This window comes from Oreochromis niloticus, linkage group LG17 (genome assembly GCF_001858045.2).
Source record: "Oreochromis niloticus isolate F11D_XX linkage group LG17, O_niloticus_UMD_NMBU, whole genome shotgun sequence".
NCBI lineage: Eukaryota > Metazoa > Chordata > Actinopteri > Cichliformes > Cichlidae > Oreochromis > Oreochromis niloticus.
Window position 1 is genome coordinate 15,533,545 of NC_031981.2, and position 17,716 is coordinate 15,551,260.

The 17,716-nt window shown below is 40.2% G+C and overlaps 1 protein-coding gene and 1 long non-coding RNA gene across 13 annotated transcripts in view; one reads left to right on the top strand and one right to left on the bottom strand.

Annotated features, from left to right (window-relative positions):
- Nucleotides 1-17,716, bottom strand: part of LOC102079220 (uncharacterized) — a 52,543-nt gene that overhangs the window by 26,213 nt on the left and 8,614 nt on the right. For 2 of the 6 annotated variants that reach the window (XR_003214462.1, XR_003214460.1), the window contains exons 3-4: nt 12,170-12,218; nt 11,201-12,023 (exon numbers count right to left, since the gene is read on the bottom strand). This is a non-coding gene — a long non-coding RNA (uncharacterized LOC102079220). Of the gene's footprint in view, nt 1-1,418; nt 2,471-4,726; nt 4,906-6,064; nt 6,175-7,370; nt 7,480-11,200; nt 12,024-12,169; nt 12,219-12,890; nt 13,067-17,716 lie in introns of those variants that run through there. The other 4 variants (XR_266756.3, XR_003214458.1, XR_003214459.1 and 1 more) reach the window with 4 other exon arrangements.
- Nucleotides 1-17,716, top strand: part of ppfia2 (PTPRF interacting protein alpha 2) — a 177,671-nt gene that overhangs the window by 4,315 nt on the left and 155,640 nt on the right. For 6 of the 7 annotated variants that reach the window (XR_001225025.3, XM_025899444.1, XM_013275612.3 and 3 more), the window contains exon 2: nt 6,698-6,956. Coding sequence is in view for 6 of the 7 variants with exons in the window: in XM_025899444.1 (XP_025755229.1) it covers nt 6,708-6,956 (249 nt within the window). In the remaining variant the exon portion in view is untranslated. The remainder of the gene's footprint in view (nt 1-6,697; nt 6,957-17,716) is intronic. The other variant, XM_025899445.1, reaches the window with a different exon arrangement.

Below are 17,716 nucleotides of genomic sequence, written 5' to 3' on the forward strand. Positions count from 1 at the left end.
AGCTAAATTCTGCTTAATAAAAACCTTCAGCTCTTTTCGAGAACATTCTGGCAGGGAGATGCTGTATCAAATTAATAAATCACTTTCTCTCAGCCTACTAATAGATAGTAGTAGAAAAAGAAGTAGAAAAAGTAGTAATTAAAAACTGTACAATGTAAATTTAGTCTTCTTGTCAAAATTAACAGTTCTAAATAATGTTTTTTAAAAATAATAAATAGATATTCCACTACAGTAGATTCCTGAGGAAAAAAATGTATTTTGATGACAGATATTTTTTCTGCTTTTCTATGGAGGGTGAACAGTAGGACTTAAAAAACAATAATAATTTACCTACAGCTTCAGATGTGCAAATAGGGAAGTAGGCACCCTGTTTATTTAAGAAGATTAACAGTGGGGAGTTAACAAAAACGGGAAAATATCTTAGTTCTGTAGCATGTTCTATAGCAGGTTATGACTTCTTCAGTGAATTGCAGGCAGGTTGGTGTTAATATTTTTATACAAGAGTGTGGCTGCTTCTTTCTATCAGCCCATCACAGCACCATCATTTGCAAAACCAACTAACCATACACATGAAATTTCTTCTGAGATGCCCTTCAATCCAAGATTAATTGCATGATTTTGCAGACAGCAGTCCTGGTGCATCCTTGCAATTCAACTTATTGAAATAAGCAACCACAGAACTCACCTCTGTATGCAGTTCTGATGTACTTGATCAGGAAGGTGTTTGAGACCCAGCAGGAATATATATTTTTTGTTAGTGATAGTTTTCAGTCTGAAACCGAGGTAATTGATGCCAAAATGAAAAGTTGGAGTGGAACGGGGTCACCTGGTAAAATTACCACTTTGGAGCAAAAAATTATTTCAGGTTAACATCCAAGATCTTTACATTACAGCCATATTTGTTTTGGTATGCCTACTGTTTTTATTCTAAGATCCTGAGCAATCCTGTGGAATAGATTTGAATTGTTTTCTTGGCAGTCTGTCTCTTGGTCGTCTGAAGTCTCCGTGGTACAGGGTGCCATATGAATGAGATTTTCCAGCACTATGAGTGTACCATGCAATCTGGCCAGTTCCATTCACAAATATGCTGCGTCACTCTTTTCCCACCTGTCAGCCTGATATGAATGCCAAAATGGGAAAGAGCGGCATGCAACAGCTTTCCCATTACCCGTTGAGCTCATCAATGCAGTCTGTAGATGCACTTTTGCTCATCTGCCCGCCAAGAAGTCAAGCACAAATATTACTTGAAAGTGCAATCTGTCATAAACCAACTATCCTGTCGGCTAACTGCTTGATGTGCAAGTAAAGTCCACTGTCATTAAAACAAATGGTTGTACACTTGTATTCATATTGTAAGAAAATTAGTTTTAATTAGCTTAACATGTTGCTACAAATGTTCAAAGAGCTGACCTTACATTTCATTTTTTTAAAAGCCCGTAATGGGTTTTTGGGCCTACTTTATTTTGCTTTACTCCTTTCTAAATTACAATTTCCTTGTTCAATGCGTTAAAGCATTAGTAATTTCATTCCTAATGATAACAAGGCTTTAAACACACTATTAAATAATGCCGGTTTTATTTTAGCCTCTCCAAAATTAGCCCAAGAAGCATAGAGTAGTACAGCTTATCTCCAAAGCCACAGAGTGTCGTGTTCAGGCCGCTGTCTGTTCTGAACACGCTCACACTCCACATGTCTTTTGATGTTTCCCAGGTGGTGAATAGTGCTGAATTTGCCTCATTTGGCCATATACAGCTCTAGGAACACACTGCTGTTTTGTGTGCTGCGCCTTATCTACTCACACAATTGTTCCCATTAATGAGATTAACTGAAGACATTCAGGAAATTAGCTGCAGTTTGCTGATTTGTTTCCGCCAAAATGGAGTGATTCTACATAAGTGTCAAATTTTTACATCTGTCCCATATAGATACAGTAATTCACTGCCTGCTTGAGTCTTACTCAGGGGAATAATCTCGTGGCTGAACGTTGTTTTTTCCCCTGCTTGTCCATTTTTATTATGGGTCTTTGTAGATGTGCCAGAAGGTGAATTGCAATAGTTTAGATTAGGAATCAGTATGTCAGAGTAAATAAAACAAGGTCTAAGGTCATTTAACAGCAATCATGCCTGTTGTTGGACAAGCATATGATGGGCAATTTCAAAAAGCCATTTTTTAAATCTTTTTCACTTAAAATGGCTTTTAAGAAAAATCTTTTGCAGTATTGTGCTTTGCAGTGGTATCATTTAGCTGTCATTGGCAGCATGCTTCAAATAAAGTGCCAGTCGATGTCCCAGTGAGCCCACATTCTCTACACTTTGGAAGTGTTGCATCCAACAATTTCTGAAACAGACATCTGACAAACACATCAGACAGTAATGCCAGGTGAAGAGGTGAGAAGATGGCAGGATCTTAACTTCTCTGTCCAGCTTACTTTTCTGTGTACAACCAGTGAAAGCTTCCAAGGAGAGTCTCCCTAAAACATCAAAAAAGATTATGGTTATGACAAAAAGTCTATCATGGGATGTAAAGCTTGGTCTCAAGCTGTAGTCAAGAATTTGATGGACAAGGAGGGTACATATCCAGCTTTGTGTGGGTGTACCATCTGCTAGGTTCAGCAACTGTGGCTGGATGTTGAGACTTAGTCTCACACCTTAAACGCAGAAGTTCTTGAAACTTGCAAATAAGTTACTGTTTTTCAGCTGATATGTATTGTTAGTTGATGAGCTGTTTGCACAGTTTTTGCACTTGACTTTTCTGGCCATCTGTTTTAACAAACTGCAGCCACACCAACAGCTTCTCCTTGTAAGCCACTTTGAGGTTGAATCTGAGTAAAGGTTCAGGAAAAAAAAGTTAGACCTAGTCCAAACTATGAAAAATGGGATGCCATCAGCACACCCCATTTTTCACAGGTAGTCTGTTGCTTCCGCTGTCGGGAATTATTGATCAGTCCTGGAAGGCTTGATCTATAGGGTTGTAGTGAGCATATCGACCAAGCAATCGAACAGCAGACACTGAGACTACAGCCCTTCTCCAAGCTGAAGAAATGATACATGGTCCTCCACCAGTGTGATGTACAACACACAGCCCCTCCTGTAGTGACACTGTTAATTATGAATGCTTTATGGATACTCACCTGCCGAAAGGAACTCAGAAGGCTTAATTTTTCCCAAGTTTTCCATGATTTTATCATTTTTAGCATTGCAATGTCTTGCAATTTCCTCCAATCTAGAGCCAGGAATGAGCTTGAATGCCAATAGGCAGAAAAGGGGCTTTGGATTTGTTGCACTGATTGAGAAGAAAACCTCACTCCTACCCCCCTGAATAATTCATTGATTGGCATATGGCGTGTAGAGAAAAGCCCAATGATCCCTGCATGTCTGTCTGTGTGTATTCTTATTTCAACTGCAGCCCACAATGAGTTCAATTGAGCATGTTCCTGTTCCCTCCCATCAATGATTTCTGCACACTTTTACCCTCACATTTAACCATCTTTAACCAGCTGCACTAAATTTAGTCACTTAAATGTCATCTGGTTCTTACAACACTTTCACTCAGTTGCTAAAAATGTCAGTTTCTCTCCTTAAGTATCATTCTGGCAGATAAAATCTTACATATTCATTATGACAAGCGTTCATGACAAGGCATAGCCAGACATGCTAGAGGAATTTGTGGGAGCTTTCCTGGTACACATTAACATAATGTGCTGTGATGTTTCATTGCAGTGAAAATGAGCATAGAAAAACTATCAGTAGCCTTTCTGTCAGGCTTTAAGAATTATCTGTAGACCAAATAGCTGTTTTAATAGTGGTCAAATTGGCTTTTCAGTTGTCAGGAAATAGTACTGTCACTGCTAATGAGTGCAATCTAGACAACATGTGCATCCCAGCTGGCAATAAGAGCTCTCAGTCCGGACATTCTTCACACAGCCCACTGTGGGTGATTATCTATTCAAGGGGAGTACACTAACTCTTACCTGTCACTGCTACTGCTTCACACTAGAGAGAGAGAACTAATAACTTGCTGCACAAACATGCCTTCCAATAGCAGCAAATACTGAGCAGCAGAGGAGCATTTACCCACAAAAAAGCACATTTTGGGAAAACTTTATCCATAAGTCATTGTCAACAGAATATATGCCGTACTTTTCGGTCTTTTTCTTGAGTAAAACTAGAGACTGGTCTAATGGCTTTTGAATGGAATAATTATCCAGATAAGTGTTGTACTGAATGATATGGTTCAGTGTTTTTAAAGGTTGCTTTTTATGACTGAGAGCGCAGGGGAAAGCAGATCAGACAGTGCATTTTCTCTCCATATCTATTGATTTTTCATAGACAGTGAAATAATTTAAGGGGCAGTCACGGTGAGATCAAAGCATAAGGTGCAGGAACAGGACAAAAGGGGATTGTATGTGCCGTGAAGCAGAAAAAACATCCTCAGCACAATTTGCTTTCCACACAGCTTAAAGGAGAAATAAAGCACCATCAAACAGCAAAATGTGCCTGTTTGTTGCTGCTTTGAGGAGACAAATGTGGTCGAGCCTAGGAGATTAACACCAAAAACGTAAAATTTTAGTAAACCTGAGAATTAGGAGCAAGGTTTGAAACATTTTGATCCATGGAAGAATCACTTGGAATCAATAAAAATAGAAATTAGTATTTGAGACTCTAATAGCCAATTGTATGCTTTGTTTTTGCACTAACATTTATTGAGTCATAGTCAGATAAATTACCTTCTACTTAAAATGCACCGCCGTTTGTCCTCAGTCTGTCCGCCAGCCGGCCTGCTCTCCCAAGCGATGGGTGGCATGTGCAGTGTGTCCAGCCAAGCAGCATGCAGGCTTCGGCTCTCTGGTCTAAATGGCCGCGGATGGTGGCTGAATAGTGAACTGGTGGGAGCCTGGACGGATGCCTGGAGAAGATATGGGAGACCCCATCTTACTGCCAGAACATGCTGAGACACAGACCTGGCATTGTAACCCACCCAGAGGGGACCAAGTCTGGGCAATAGGATATTGTTTTCTCACTAAATAAACCAAGTCTAGGACCAGACAATGAGAAAGTATGGTCTAGCACTGGAGCCAGAATTATCATTAATTTATAGGTATTTTGCATGTTGCTTCCTGAGCATTGCACAGGACATCTTTAAAGACTATGGGACATGGTTGAAAAACAACTGGGGCAAATTAGACTGATAGCCTGTTTCATCTTTGTAATCTTCATCTTTGTAAATGCAGCTGATACCGATATTGTCACCATATAATGTTTGACCGTTGAGCTTTTGACTACTCATACTACACACTTTTACAGTTAAGATGAGAATTTAACATGCATAAACACCAAAAACCATGTAACACCTGAAAAACATCTGCCACTAGCATGTTTTCCAGTATAGGCAAGATGGTGACCAGTAAGAGTGAGAAATGTGACATTCTACACAATTTTGTTGAAGACGATCATACCATGGGCACCTGTAGTGCATGTATGTGCTAAAAATAATAGGTATAAGTACAGTAGGACAAGATTTGACATGCAGAAAATTGCTAGCTTAATACTAGCTTAAAAATATGTAGAGTTGTTGTTTAATGAGTAGCTAGCTGTTTGCTAACCTAGCAAACAGCTGGTTTTACAGACTTTGAATGTAAGATATTAGCCGTTCTACTGTGTAGCTGAACAAAACCCAGGTTATTATCAGAAGTACATGGCTTGTTTATAACAATAAAATATATTTATGTAAAACAGTTATATTGCTGTAAGAAGGTATAGGCCTTTTCCCAACCTCTTGTAGCTAACTTTATTTTTTTAAGCTGACTTCCAACGTTGTTAACCTCAAGGCAAAAAATGACTCTTTCCACTCTATAGGATTAAAATTGTAGAAAGTCATGAGAAGTGAGCACTGAATAATATCATTCAAACTTATAATTTTCTTTCATGGTCTGTGTTGAACGGGCCTTTCTAATCTGTGTGGCACTGAGCCACAAAAATACAGTGACCTCCCATGGCTCATTTCTTCTTTTCTTACTTACCTGTAAGAAAAGTGATGCAAACATAGCTTTAGCTTATGAACCGACCTGGACATCCGTTAGAATGATTCCTGAAGCTTTCTGAAAACCCTGAGGGGAGCTGGAATATTGCTTCACATATCCACTATAGCATAGATATGGTGTATTATGCAACTCGATCTGGGCTGGCCCATTAAACAGCACAAGCGTGAAATCTAGGGCAGAACGCCCAGCATCCCAAGACGTCTCTGCAGCTTTGAAACGCCGGGGTGACGCTGAGCCAAGCTCCAACTGTGTCAGGCCCAGTCACATGCACGCAGCCATACAAACAGAAGTGTGTGGATATTTACACAGAGGCATGCGTACAAAACAGAAGACATGGACAGACATGTTTGCTTTCCTATATACCCTGCTCTATACAAATGCTCATCAATCCTATGAATTCGAATTTAGTTTTCATCCATGCACAAACCCACTGTTATTATGTCTTCTTTCTTTTTTTTAACTACAATTTTATTATTAGATATGTGTGGGTCCAAAAGGGAGTATGCTGCGTCTTATTTGAAGTTGTTCAGCAACTGGATTGTAATATGGGTGACAGTTTGTGTATGTATTATATGTAAAAATAAAACTACTTGGAAAGTTTTGAGTGCAAATTGCCTATTGTCTAATTGTCTAATTTCTGGTTTTTCGTCTCTTCAGCAGAGCAAAGATGATGTGTGAAGTGATGCCCACGATCAGCGAGGACACGGCGCTGAGCCAGCGCGGCTCTCAGAGCAGCGCCTCAGACCCGGACTCACATTTTGAGCAGCTTATGGTTAATATGCTGGACGAACGGGACCGGCTGTTGGACACATTGAGGGAAACCCAGGAGAGCCTCGGTCTGGCCCAGCAGCATCTACAGGATGTCATCTATGACAGAGACTCGCTGCAGCGGCAGCTCAGCTCCGCCCTGCCACAGGTAAGCAGCTTAAATCCCTGTTTTCAAAAGGTTTTTTAATATTATTGTGGAATCTTTGTATCCTTGACTTTTTGATAGTGCTGATATGACAAGAACGAAGGATTGACATGCAATTAAAGTAGGAAGCTGGAATAATTATGTGCTTACATATGATGTGTTGTGACTTCCACGACACTGGGATGTCCGTCTTTGACTTATTTTATGTGTTTTTTGTCATAAATTTATACTTTCTTTGGTTTTGTTGTTTTAGTGTCTTCTTCACAACACAACCTAATTCCCAAACAATAGAAAAGGCTGATTGCTAATGACTTGGGCTTTATTATTGTAATTCAAGTCAAATACAAAACCGTTAGTTTTATGAACAATTACTTGGGTTAAAATGGACCCTTTCACAAGAAGGCAAAGGTCTCCTACCTGCATCTTGTTTCTTTCCTTCTTGTTTTCTTCATTGTCACAGAGAGGCGTGGATGCTCATCTAAATGTATGCCTAAGCTGTTTTTTAACCATCAGATCAATGTCTTATCTCCGACTTTGTAAACAGTGTGGAGAAAAAAGCATGCAAAAGTCCAGCTCTCATGATTGATAGAGGTAACATGCTGAGACATGCACTTCCACTGGATTATACAAATAAGAAGTACGTCTCAGCTGAAACTGGTTTTGGAACCAAGTCTTGACGACAATACTGCCTTTCGAACATTTGTCATTTCATCAGACATTTTGCACATACGTAGTCATTCCCGACATAAATCAAACTTCACCCTCTCTAAAAATTAACCACTATTATCGTTTTTCATGTGATGTTGGGCACCTGTTGCATACAGTCGTGTGAAAAATTAAGTACACCTCATAGTTCAATAGCTTGTAGAATCACCTTTAGCAGCAATAACAATCCTCCCATAACGTCATTTTCTGTATGGCTTTCTCAGTGTTTCACATTGTTTACGGAGGGATTTTCACCCACTCTTCTGAACGGTGTTGCTTTACTTTATTAAAGTTTGTTGTCATCCATTTATGGACAGCTCTTTTGAGGTCCTGCCACAACATTTCCGTTGGAAAGTAGTCAAACTTGTTGATGATCAGTTAATTAAGTACATTTGATTAGCAGCACCTGGCTGCTACTTACTGTCTTAATTCCTATAGTATCAGTAAGGGTATACTTAGATTTTACAGCACTGTGAAAACTTGTTTTTACATGAATGTAGAATGTGGCTGTATTGCTTTTTATTTGCCTCACAAATTGTAAAAAAAAAAAAAAAAAAAATGCCTCCCCAGCACTGTTTATTATTCAGACGAGATAATTATCTTTTAATTTGCAGAGCAGCGCTTCATTATGCTTAAATGAACAAGGCACTAGTACTGTGTCTTGGAGTACCATATATTTTTCCAGTTTAGCGACTCTCACCAACCACAAATAAATTTGTAATTTTAAATGAACTCAACACAGAGAGCTTATCAATTTTAAGAGAATGAATTTAGTGTATTTGTTGCTTCCTGTAACTACAAGTAGGCTCCAATTACAACACCAGTTTCTTTTACATGTAGATAATTTTGTAAGTACTTGAGAGTGTACAACAAATTGCATATTAATGGGTGCTACTGTGCTCTTATGCTCACTGGTTACAGACCAACCTAAATGTCTTTGATTGCATCAGCATGTTTGAGATCATTTAAAATAACCGAACATTCAGTGTGCATTCGCCTGTGTGGGTTATATGACAATGGCTACCTGTCTTGTTTGAAAACAAATCATCCAAACACATTTGTGAGGATCTTTGAGCAATGCATACATAGAAGCCCTTATGTAATGATTCCTGCAGTAAGTGGAGATTAGCTAAAACTGTGTCAGTAATTCTAGTCACATGCCTTTCCCACTCTAAGACTAAGAGACTCTGAGGGCTTGTCGGTAAAGAGGACTTTGTTCGCAGGAGGTGCCAGCATTTTTTTTTTTTTTTTACTTCTTGCCCCTTGGCCTTCAGAATAATTTGAATTAACCCATTTTCACCTTTTCTGATTCAGATCTGTGGACCGTGTGTCCCGAGGTGGTGAAAACCTGCTTTTTACCAGAGTCGGCCTTTGCTATATTTGATCTTGAATTCATCTCAGAATGCAGGTTTGAACTTGGGGTTATGTGGTCTTCCAGCTCGTGTTTTAGCCTCAGGGCTTTTATCCACCTCAGAAGTTACACGGTGGACAAAATACACAGTCGAGAGAACCAGACAGACAAAAAAAGCAAAAGTTAGGCACTAACAAATTCTGTTCATAGATGTTTTTGGGGGGGTTTTTAGCTTCTAAGACAGCCTACACACACTAAATAGAATAACAACAAAAGGCAACAAACCTACCTCTCGTCCCATATTTGAATGCATGTCTTTAGTCAGTCTTATATTCCTTCTCCATCCAAACATACTCACAATTTTCTCCAGAGAAGGCATCCAAGGTTGCCAAAGTGAAATAACATTTCAATTATCAGACAGTTTTGCTGATGTCCACCGGCAGTAAAGAGCTACAATGATGTATGGGTTGTCACTGTGTAATGACAGAGCTGACATACTGTCCTGGTGCTCTTCCTGGCATCTGGATTAATTCGAATATCATTGGGATCTTCCTAGCAATGTCCTGGCACAAACGATTCTATTAATTATGTTGATGGTGTCTTATTGGGCTGCATGATATCAGCATTACTGTAATGGTTCACGAAGAGGTTTGTTAGACCTTGGCAATTATACAGAAGCATTTGGTGAAGGAAAGAGGTGCCCTGTTGTGCTTCTGCTTTAATATGCAGCTGATAAGAGTTGTGCTTGCAGCTTCTGGCTTTTTGAGCAATAAAAATGAGCTTATTTCTAAGAAGCAGCCATCACCTTTATTAAGGATGTCTTTGCTCTTGATTAGATGTACATCTGACACTTCTTTTATAATGGGACTTCTTTAATAAAGATGTCATTTTGGGGGCCGGTAGTGCAGAACAATGCTCAGATAACCATGTAGTGGGATTCTTAAAAGAGGGCAATAGATAGCTTCCAGGTCTTTCTCCATTTTGTGTGTGTGATTGCTAAGGAGATGATGAATGAGAAGAGAAACAGTTTTTTTTGGTTGGGGGGGGGGCAAAAGTGGCCTCATTTAAGCGATAGGCAGGCTGTGAATGTGTCTTTACTGATATCACTCCTCTGTTCCTGAAGCCCAGAGCGCTGGCAGGATTAGATGCTGGCCCACCACAAACTTGCTTCCTCTTGTTCTTCTTTCCCTCTGTTCCTTCTCTCTCTGTTTCTGCTGTGGCTGCCTTTTTTTATTGTGTTGCACTTTGCCTCGCATCTCCCTCTTCTCCTCTGTTTTTCAACTCTCTCTCTCCATCCGAGGTCACGGCTCCGCTGCTCGTCACGACACTTTCGACTCATCGGAGTGACATTTGCCGTCCCTGACGCTTCCAGCAACACATCCCCGCTTACATGCATAAAAATGCGGCAGTACCCCTGGCCCTTCCCTGATATGCCTCCCCACCCCTCCTCGCCCACTGTCCCTTGTCTGTCCATTCTAGATTTCATCAGCCTATTTTGTTATATCACAGTGAAATAACAGAGACAACCATTATTTGTTTGTCATGTACTCAGTGCTGCGTGACATGCTTTTCTGCAGAGAGGCCTCTCCCCTAAGTGTCTTATTTAGGCAAATGCTTAAAAAAAATATTATTTTTTAATTCTAAACAAGAAAAATCAAAGAGAAATATTCTGTCTAATCAACTACTGGAAAGCTCTTGTATGTGCAGAAGGCTCCCTTGTTCACAGTAATTACAAAAGAGAACTCTAAACATTGTATTAAGTTCAAAGAAACCTTGTAAGTCATTCTCCTATAATAACCACTGAACTGACTGTTGATTCTCTTTTTGAATATGCTTCAATTCCTCACATGCTTCCATACTTATACTTGCTTTGGTGAATAAATGCATTCAAATTGGCAAGTACAGTTAATTGAAGTGAACTGCAGGTGCCCACATGGTGTACTGGTAACATTCAAGAAGTTGAATGTGGAATGCTGAATAAATGATCCTGTCTTCCTCCCATCACCCCCAATCGGTCGCAGCAGATGATTGCCCCTCCATGACCCTGGTTCTGCCAGATGTTTCTTCCTGTTAAAAGGGAGTTTTTCCTTCCCACTGTTGCCAAATACTTGCTCAAAGCTGGTTAATATGATAATATGCGAATGGATTTTAAAAAATAATTGTTTTTTGTTTTGTTTGTTGAAACCATTATATCAGCAAATAGCTAATATCACACATAAGTTGGGCTCTAATATTAAATACATTGTGTTCACCAAGAGAAATATGTGAATTGAATAACAGTCTAATAGTTGTTTCAGAACATCCTTACTTACTGGACTGAAGGTCGACAGGAAGCGGTGCATTTGACGGTTTATTGAATAAGTGACAGTGTTTGGAGCAAACACAAACATTTCATATAATATCCTCACTGATCTCTGCATCATACAATTAAAGTATGAATGCTTTTAAAGCATGGCAGATCATTTTCAACAAATAAAGGAATGGGTTTAACCTCAGCTACTTTCCTGTTGTTGATGTGTTACTCTGCTTGCAGTTAGCACTTTGTTCTTGCCTCTAACTATAAGCCTCTGTAGTAAATGGGGAGCACTGGTGTCATGTGAAAAGCCTCATATAGGTCCACATTTTTGCATTACTCTGTGTTGAATCTGGAGCCTCTTGGAAACAGAAATATTCTACACCAATTCTGAATAAACAGTTCAAAAGAAAAGTGTTCAGACAACTCAAAGCCTGTAACACCATCCACATGTGAGCCTTCTCCATCCCCCAACAGCGCCTGTATTGTGACACATGCAGGGAAACTGGCAGACAGGCAGCTTTCTCTGGAGCGCTCAGCTGTGCGTTACTGTACTGGAAGGACCCTGAGGGGCTGCGGAAGCCTTCTTCCCATGCTGTTTATTTACTTTTGCCAAACATGGTCTCATGAAGTCTGCTGTTGTTGCTGCTGCTGCTGCTAATGCTCTCCTAGCAGCTTCCAATCCTGCTAATCCTCCTCAATAGCACCAGGCTCTAGATTTCTGCAAATACAGATCTGAGTTGTAGTTATACAGATGTCTAGTCGCAGAGATATTCTGAAGACAGAAAAAAATAATGTTTAAAGCTAAGCAGTATTGTAAATAAATTTCTTTCACAGTCAACGATGAGAAAAAAAGAATAAACTAACCTGCTGAGTTTAAGATGTAGGGAAGGGGAAGAAATCACATGACGTGATGCTGTTTTAAGACATAAATATGAAGAGACATGCAATATTTTTTAATGCCAGTGAAATATATGATGAGACTATATCTGAAGGATCAGTGCATTCTAATCCCGCACCATCAAATAAAGCCATTTTGTTATAAGCCACCTGCATCTCACCATTACACATGAAGTGTCCTTTGGCATAGGCGCCTTGACGGACTATTAGCAGTATTATTGGCCATGGAGAGATTACAGTCGTGGTTTACGGGCCTACAGAGCTCATGTTGGGAGGCTGGATGTTGTAGAAGTCACAGACTGTGGTTCATGTCATTTTTGGAAATCTGTGTTTTGTGCTTGTCTCTTTTTTTCTTTTTTTTTAACTTTTGCACTTCACTCTCTGGTTGAATTCAGACACTGAAATGTACGTAGTTAAAGTGTACTGCTGAACGAGCTGCTAAGTGTTCATACAGTCTCATGCAGGGGGTGGGAGGTGTTGTCCATGATGGATGTTAGCTTAGACAACATCCTCTCCTCCCCAACCTGCTCGATGGACTTCAGCGGACAGTCCAGGACAGAGCTGACCCCCTGACCAGTTTGTTGAGTTTCCCCCTGTCCATCTCTGCCATTCCACCACTCCAGCAGACCACAGCATAGAAAATAGCAGACGCCACCACAGTGTCGTAAAATGTCCTTAGGAGTGTCCCGTTCACCCCAAAGGATCTCAGCCGCCGTAGCAGGTGGAGACGACCTAGACCCTTTTTGTAAAGTGCATTTGTGTTTGTGGACCAGTCCAGTTTGTTATTGAGGTGAACACCCAGGTATTTGTACTCCTCCACCGTTTCAATGTCCAAACCCGGGATGTTCAGGGTTTGGACTCCTCCTTAAAAGAATGGAAAAGTGAGAGTGAGATAAATGGGGTGTTGCTAAAATAGCAGTACCCCATTTATGTGTCTTTAGGCATGAGTTCGCTTTCTAGGCTCAAAAATAACAACTTTTATATAATCTAAACAGTCTCTAAGCTGAGTTAATTCAGTTCACTAGTCATCAATAAAAACGATATTTGCTACATTTGGTTCTCATATATTTTGGTGCCAGTATTTTTATTGTGTAAACATTACATCCTAATTTTTGATATCAGACACTGTGGTTGTTTAAATCTCATTGTTTGGACTCTCCAAACTGATAACAGATGTTGATTCTGCTTCTGGCCAACAAAACAGTAATTAGATACCAGCTGATCTGAAATGAAAGCTAGGACCTGGCTAAAGTTTTGTATGGGTAGGTGTCTATTGATCCATGGCTTGTTCATTCATGGCTAACATACTGCTTTCAGGAGAATATGCTGTGTGTTGCTTGTATCTCTTGTATAAAATAATGACTGAGCGTGAAAATATGCTTTGATTTCAGACAGTAATTTCAGGCTATTGTGTATTTATCTAAAGGTGACATACATCTCTGATGTTTCTTAGTGTTTATTATGTTATATACTGAATTATATTATGCTGTCATATTGTGTACTAGATAATTATATCCATGGATGACATAGTGTGTCATCACAAGAGCATCCCTATTAAAACTTCACCCATTTTCCCTAAATGACTGTTTGTAATGATGGATCGTACCACTCTTTGGAACTTCGTGGGGGTGAATGTTGAATAAAGAGGGAAGGCGTTGGGAGTCAGGCATTAGGGTGGGAGACGGAGAAGCTGTGTGAAAAGTGCTGAAATGAAGATGACTAAGCTTGAGAGTGGATGTGGGAGAACCTTTCTCTCCTTTACTTTCAATTTTTACTCCTGCTCACGACTTCCCCTACGTCCGCCCCCGCCCTATCTCTCTTGCATGTACGGGAGGCCCTCTTGGCTCCAGCAGTCAGCCAGTCAGCTGGTCTCCACCGCCAGTGCAGCACATGATTTTCCATGATTACTGTTATTGTTTGTGCCCCAGTTCATGCTGCCTGCAGGGTAGATCTGCAGATGATGCATGGCAGGAAGAGAGGAGGAGACTGCGAGAACAGGAAAGCGTGGGCAACACAGGCATCTACCAGCAGTAACAGCCTGCCTTAAGTTGACCAACTTCAGAACACATTATAATACCTACATTATATACAGCATAAATATGCATGTACAGTTATATAATGCTGCAAAATGTGGCCGTTCCTTTATTGATGTCCTTAGTATTTTCCAGTCTTCAGAAAAACTAAGCCCTCCTCATTTTTCTGCACAATTTACCTCCAAAGCCTCTTTTTCCCTCTCCTCTTCTTTCCCCCTTTAAACTCCTTCGCACATGCGCGATGCACCTTACACTGTTTCTAATAGCAGAGTTCAGAGAGTTGATCAATACCCTTGAAAGGTTAGGGTGTGATTAAGTAGACAGTTCTAGCCCTCTGGATGAATCATCACTGCTCGGGCCAATGCCAAGCACTAGATTCTGGTCTAGTGGCTTGGCAGGGGAAACAGAGGAAGTAAGGTGAGGCTAGGGGTTCTGATCAGATACACCAAGGTGACAAGACGGTGCAGAAGGATCTCCTGCAGATGTAATTATCTCTCTAATGAACAACGCAGTGTGGTGCCAGTGTGCTGTAAAGTCATGGAGCTCCAGGAACAGTAGATCAGATGAACAAGGAAACAGCAGCTGCTTGCAGGTTAAGTTCCTTTTGGGTTGACTGATTAGCTATAATTTTAAAAGTCAAGATTAACTTTTTGAGTTGCCACACAGCGCTGGTTTCTACTTTTTCTTACTTGCTTACTGGCCTCACTCACCCCAGACATAATTTTGCTTTTGTTCATTAAAAAGATAGATATTCTATACTATACCATACTTTTGGCAATAAATTAGACTTAATTGGTTCTAAAGTCTTGGAAATGAATAGTGGAGTATACTGCAGGTCATTTTTGTTTGGATTTATGAAAAAAAACAAACCCTCTCAGTTAATTTTATTAAGGGCAGTAGAAGACCTACCCAAGTGTAGAAATGGAGAAAATGCTATGTCATTTTGTGTAATTATGTAAAATGAATTGGTCAAAAAAGTGTGTACGCTCAGTTATAGAATTGGAATTTGTAATCAGCTGGCCAGAGTTTTAAATAATCACACTCTGAAAAATAAATAAATTTAAAAAGTAAAAAAAACAAGTTGGTGCGTCTCTAAACTTGTCAAGAAATAAAAATGTTTGATTAGCTCTTTATCACTGTATGGTGAGACCACATGTATATTACTGTTAGCTTTCACCATGTTAGACCAAGAGCTTTTAGGTTAAATTCTTCCAGCGCCCTACAAAATAGCTCGTTCCTTGGCAGTGATAAAATCTCCAGTGTTGACTGTTTGATGTAAGCTAAAGGAGCACTTATTAGTGGAAAAGGGAGAACACCACAGCAGCACTCTTTCAGGCTGCCGCAGAATTATTAAAAGGAGTCTAGAGAACGGACGTAATTACTCAACCATGACAGACCCAGTTGTAGAATAAAATATTTGGTGTTGCTAAGCTGCTGCTTTTAGTTGGTGACTGTAAAGTATTCATTTTCAGTGTTTCTGCACTTAAATGAATAAAATGACTTTTGGACAAATCAGATGTCTCTACAGTTCGTCGACTGGCAGATTTGTCCGTCATAGCATTTTATTTAGTGATTGGGTTGGGTTTTTTTTACATTTTAATTAGTGTTTTAAGATTGGACATTTTGGTGTCACTATTTGGAATTGAAACAGAGATCTTCACTGGTAGGGGAGGCAAAACAATCTTACAAATATGCCCCTGAAGGCCGCTAAGGTGCTACTGGTAGAGCATGACAGCTATGTCAGTGTTAGCACTAAATGCTATGCTGGAACAGCAACGGGAGTTTTACAAAGATCAGATTCATCAACAGCAAGATAACTTCAAGTCATTTCTCCAATTAATCATAGATGGAACTAACAAAAGGCTGGACTGAAGGTTTGTTCTGAAGGATGTACAGGATCTTAAATCTAGCTTGCAATTCACGGATGGTGTTGTTGGTGAGCTGCAAACCAAAGAGAAGAGTATTAAAAGCAAACTGAAAGAGTTTGAATCAGCGGTCAGCAGCATACGTGAGGAAACCAAAGAGCTAACAACCAAGATGGATTATTTAGAAAACCAATCGAGGAGGAATAACATCGTGGTGGATGGATTAATAGACGAAAAAGCAGAAACTCGGGAAGCATTGGAGGATAAAGTCCGACACATGCTGAAGAAGAAGCTGGGCCTGGACAGTGACAGCATTCAAACTGAACGCGCTCACAGAGTCAGCCCATGCAAGGAGAATGGACGAGCCAGGCAGATTGTGGTCAGATTACAAAAATTTAAAGATAGACAATTAATCCTTTTATCTGCCAGAAAGCTGAAAGGTACCAGTCTTTACATCAATGAAGGTTTTTCATCCATCAGGAAGAAGAGAAAAGAACTGTTACCACAGCTGAGAGCGGCCAGAGACAGAGGTGATATTGCTGTCCTGAAAATGTTAAATTGAATGTTAAACCGAGGTCCCAGAACGCTGGATTTAACACTTAGACTTTCAGTGATTTTGTCATTTCTAGCTGTTATGATTCATCAGTTTGTAAATGGCAGACTCTATACTTACTCCCGGATTTTCTGGAAAAGATTTTTCAGTAGCTCATGTAAATATTTGTAGCCTTAAATATAAGGCTCGGGAAATTTGATTGCTGTCAACAAACTGTATAAGTGTGCTGGCTATTTCACACACATTTAGACTCTGCCTTTGACAATAATGAATTTCAAATGAATGGAACGAATGGTTATAAATTGTATAGGAAAGACAGAAACAGATTTGGAGGGGGCGTAACTCTTTATATTAATGACAATATGGCATGCAAACTGCATACCCTATGACTCTGTCTTATACAGGATGCTATTATGAATACTGAGCAATGCCAATTTAAGTTTGAGGCAGTGAATGTTGAGATGGTGGAGCGATTATTAATATTACTTCCTGATGATACATCCTCAGGTTTTGATAACATAGACGGTAAACTGCTCAAAGTTGCAGCCAAGTTTGCTAAGTTTTCTTCCTATATGACATGTATTTAATTGATGTTTGGTATGCAGCTTATTTCCATTACAGTGGAAAGAATCGAAAATAATTCCAATTCCAAAAAATAAGAATGCTGTTTTTAGTGGTGTCAATAGTAAACCTATTAGTTTCCTCCCTAAAGTAAAGTTATGGAGAGAATTGTTTATCCTGCAGGAGATTTCCTCTCTTCAGGAACTCTCTCTGCAGGAGGGGGAGATACAGGAGAGGTGGAGGAAGATCTCAGCCTGGGCGTCTATTGTCTTGTGTATTCTGGAAGATGAGTGGATGATGGGGTGGGTGCAGTTTTCTCTGTGGTGGGGTCGGGTGGACTGTCCCGGGCTCTGTGGGGCTGGGCGGCGTTGCTGCACTGGGCCCCGGTCCGGATGGGCCTGGGCCCCCCTTTCCCTGGCGGGTTGCAGAGTATGGGGGTGCCTACTGGGGTCAGCGGGGGAGCTGGCCCCAGGGAGGGGTCACTTGCCCCTCCCTTCCTTCC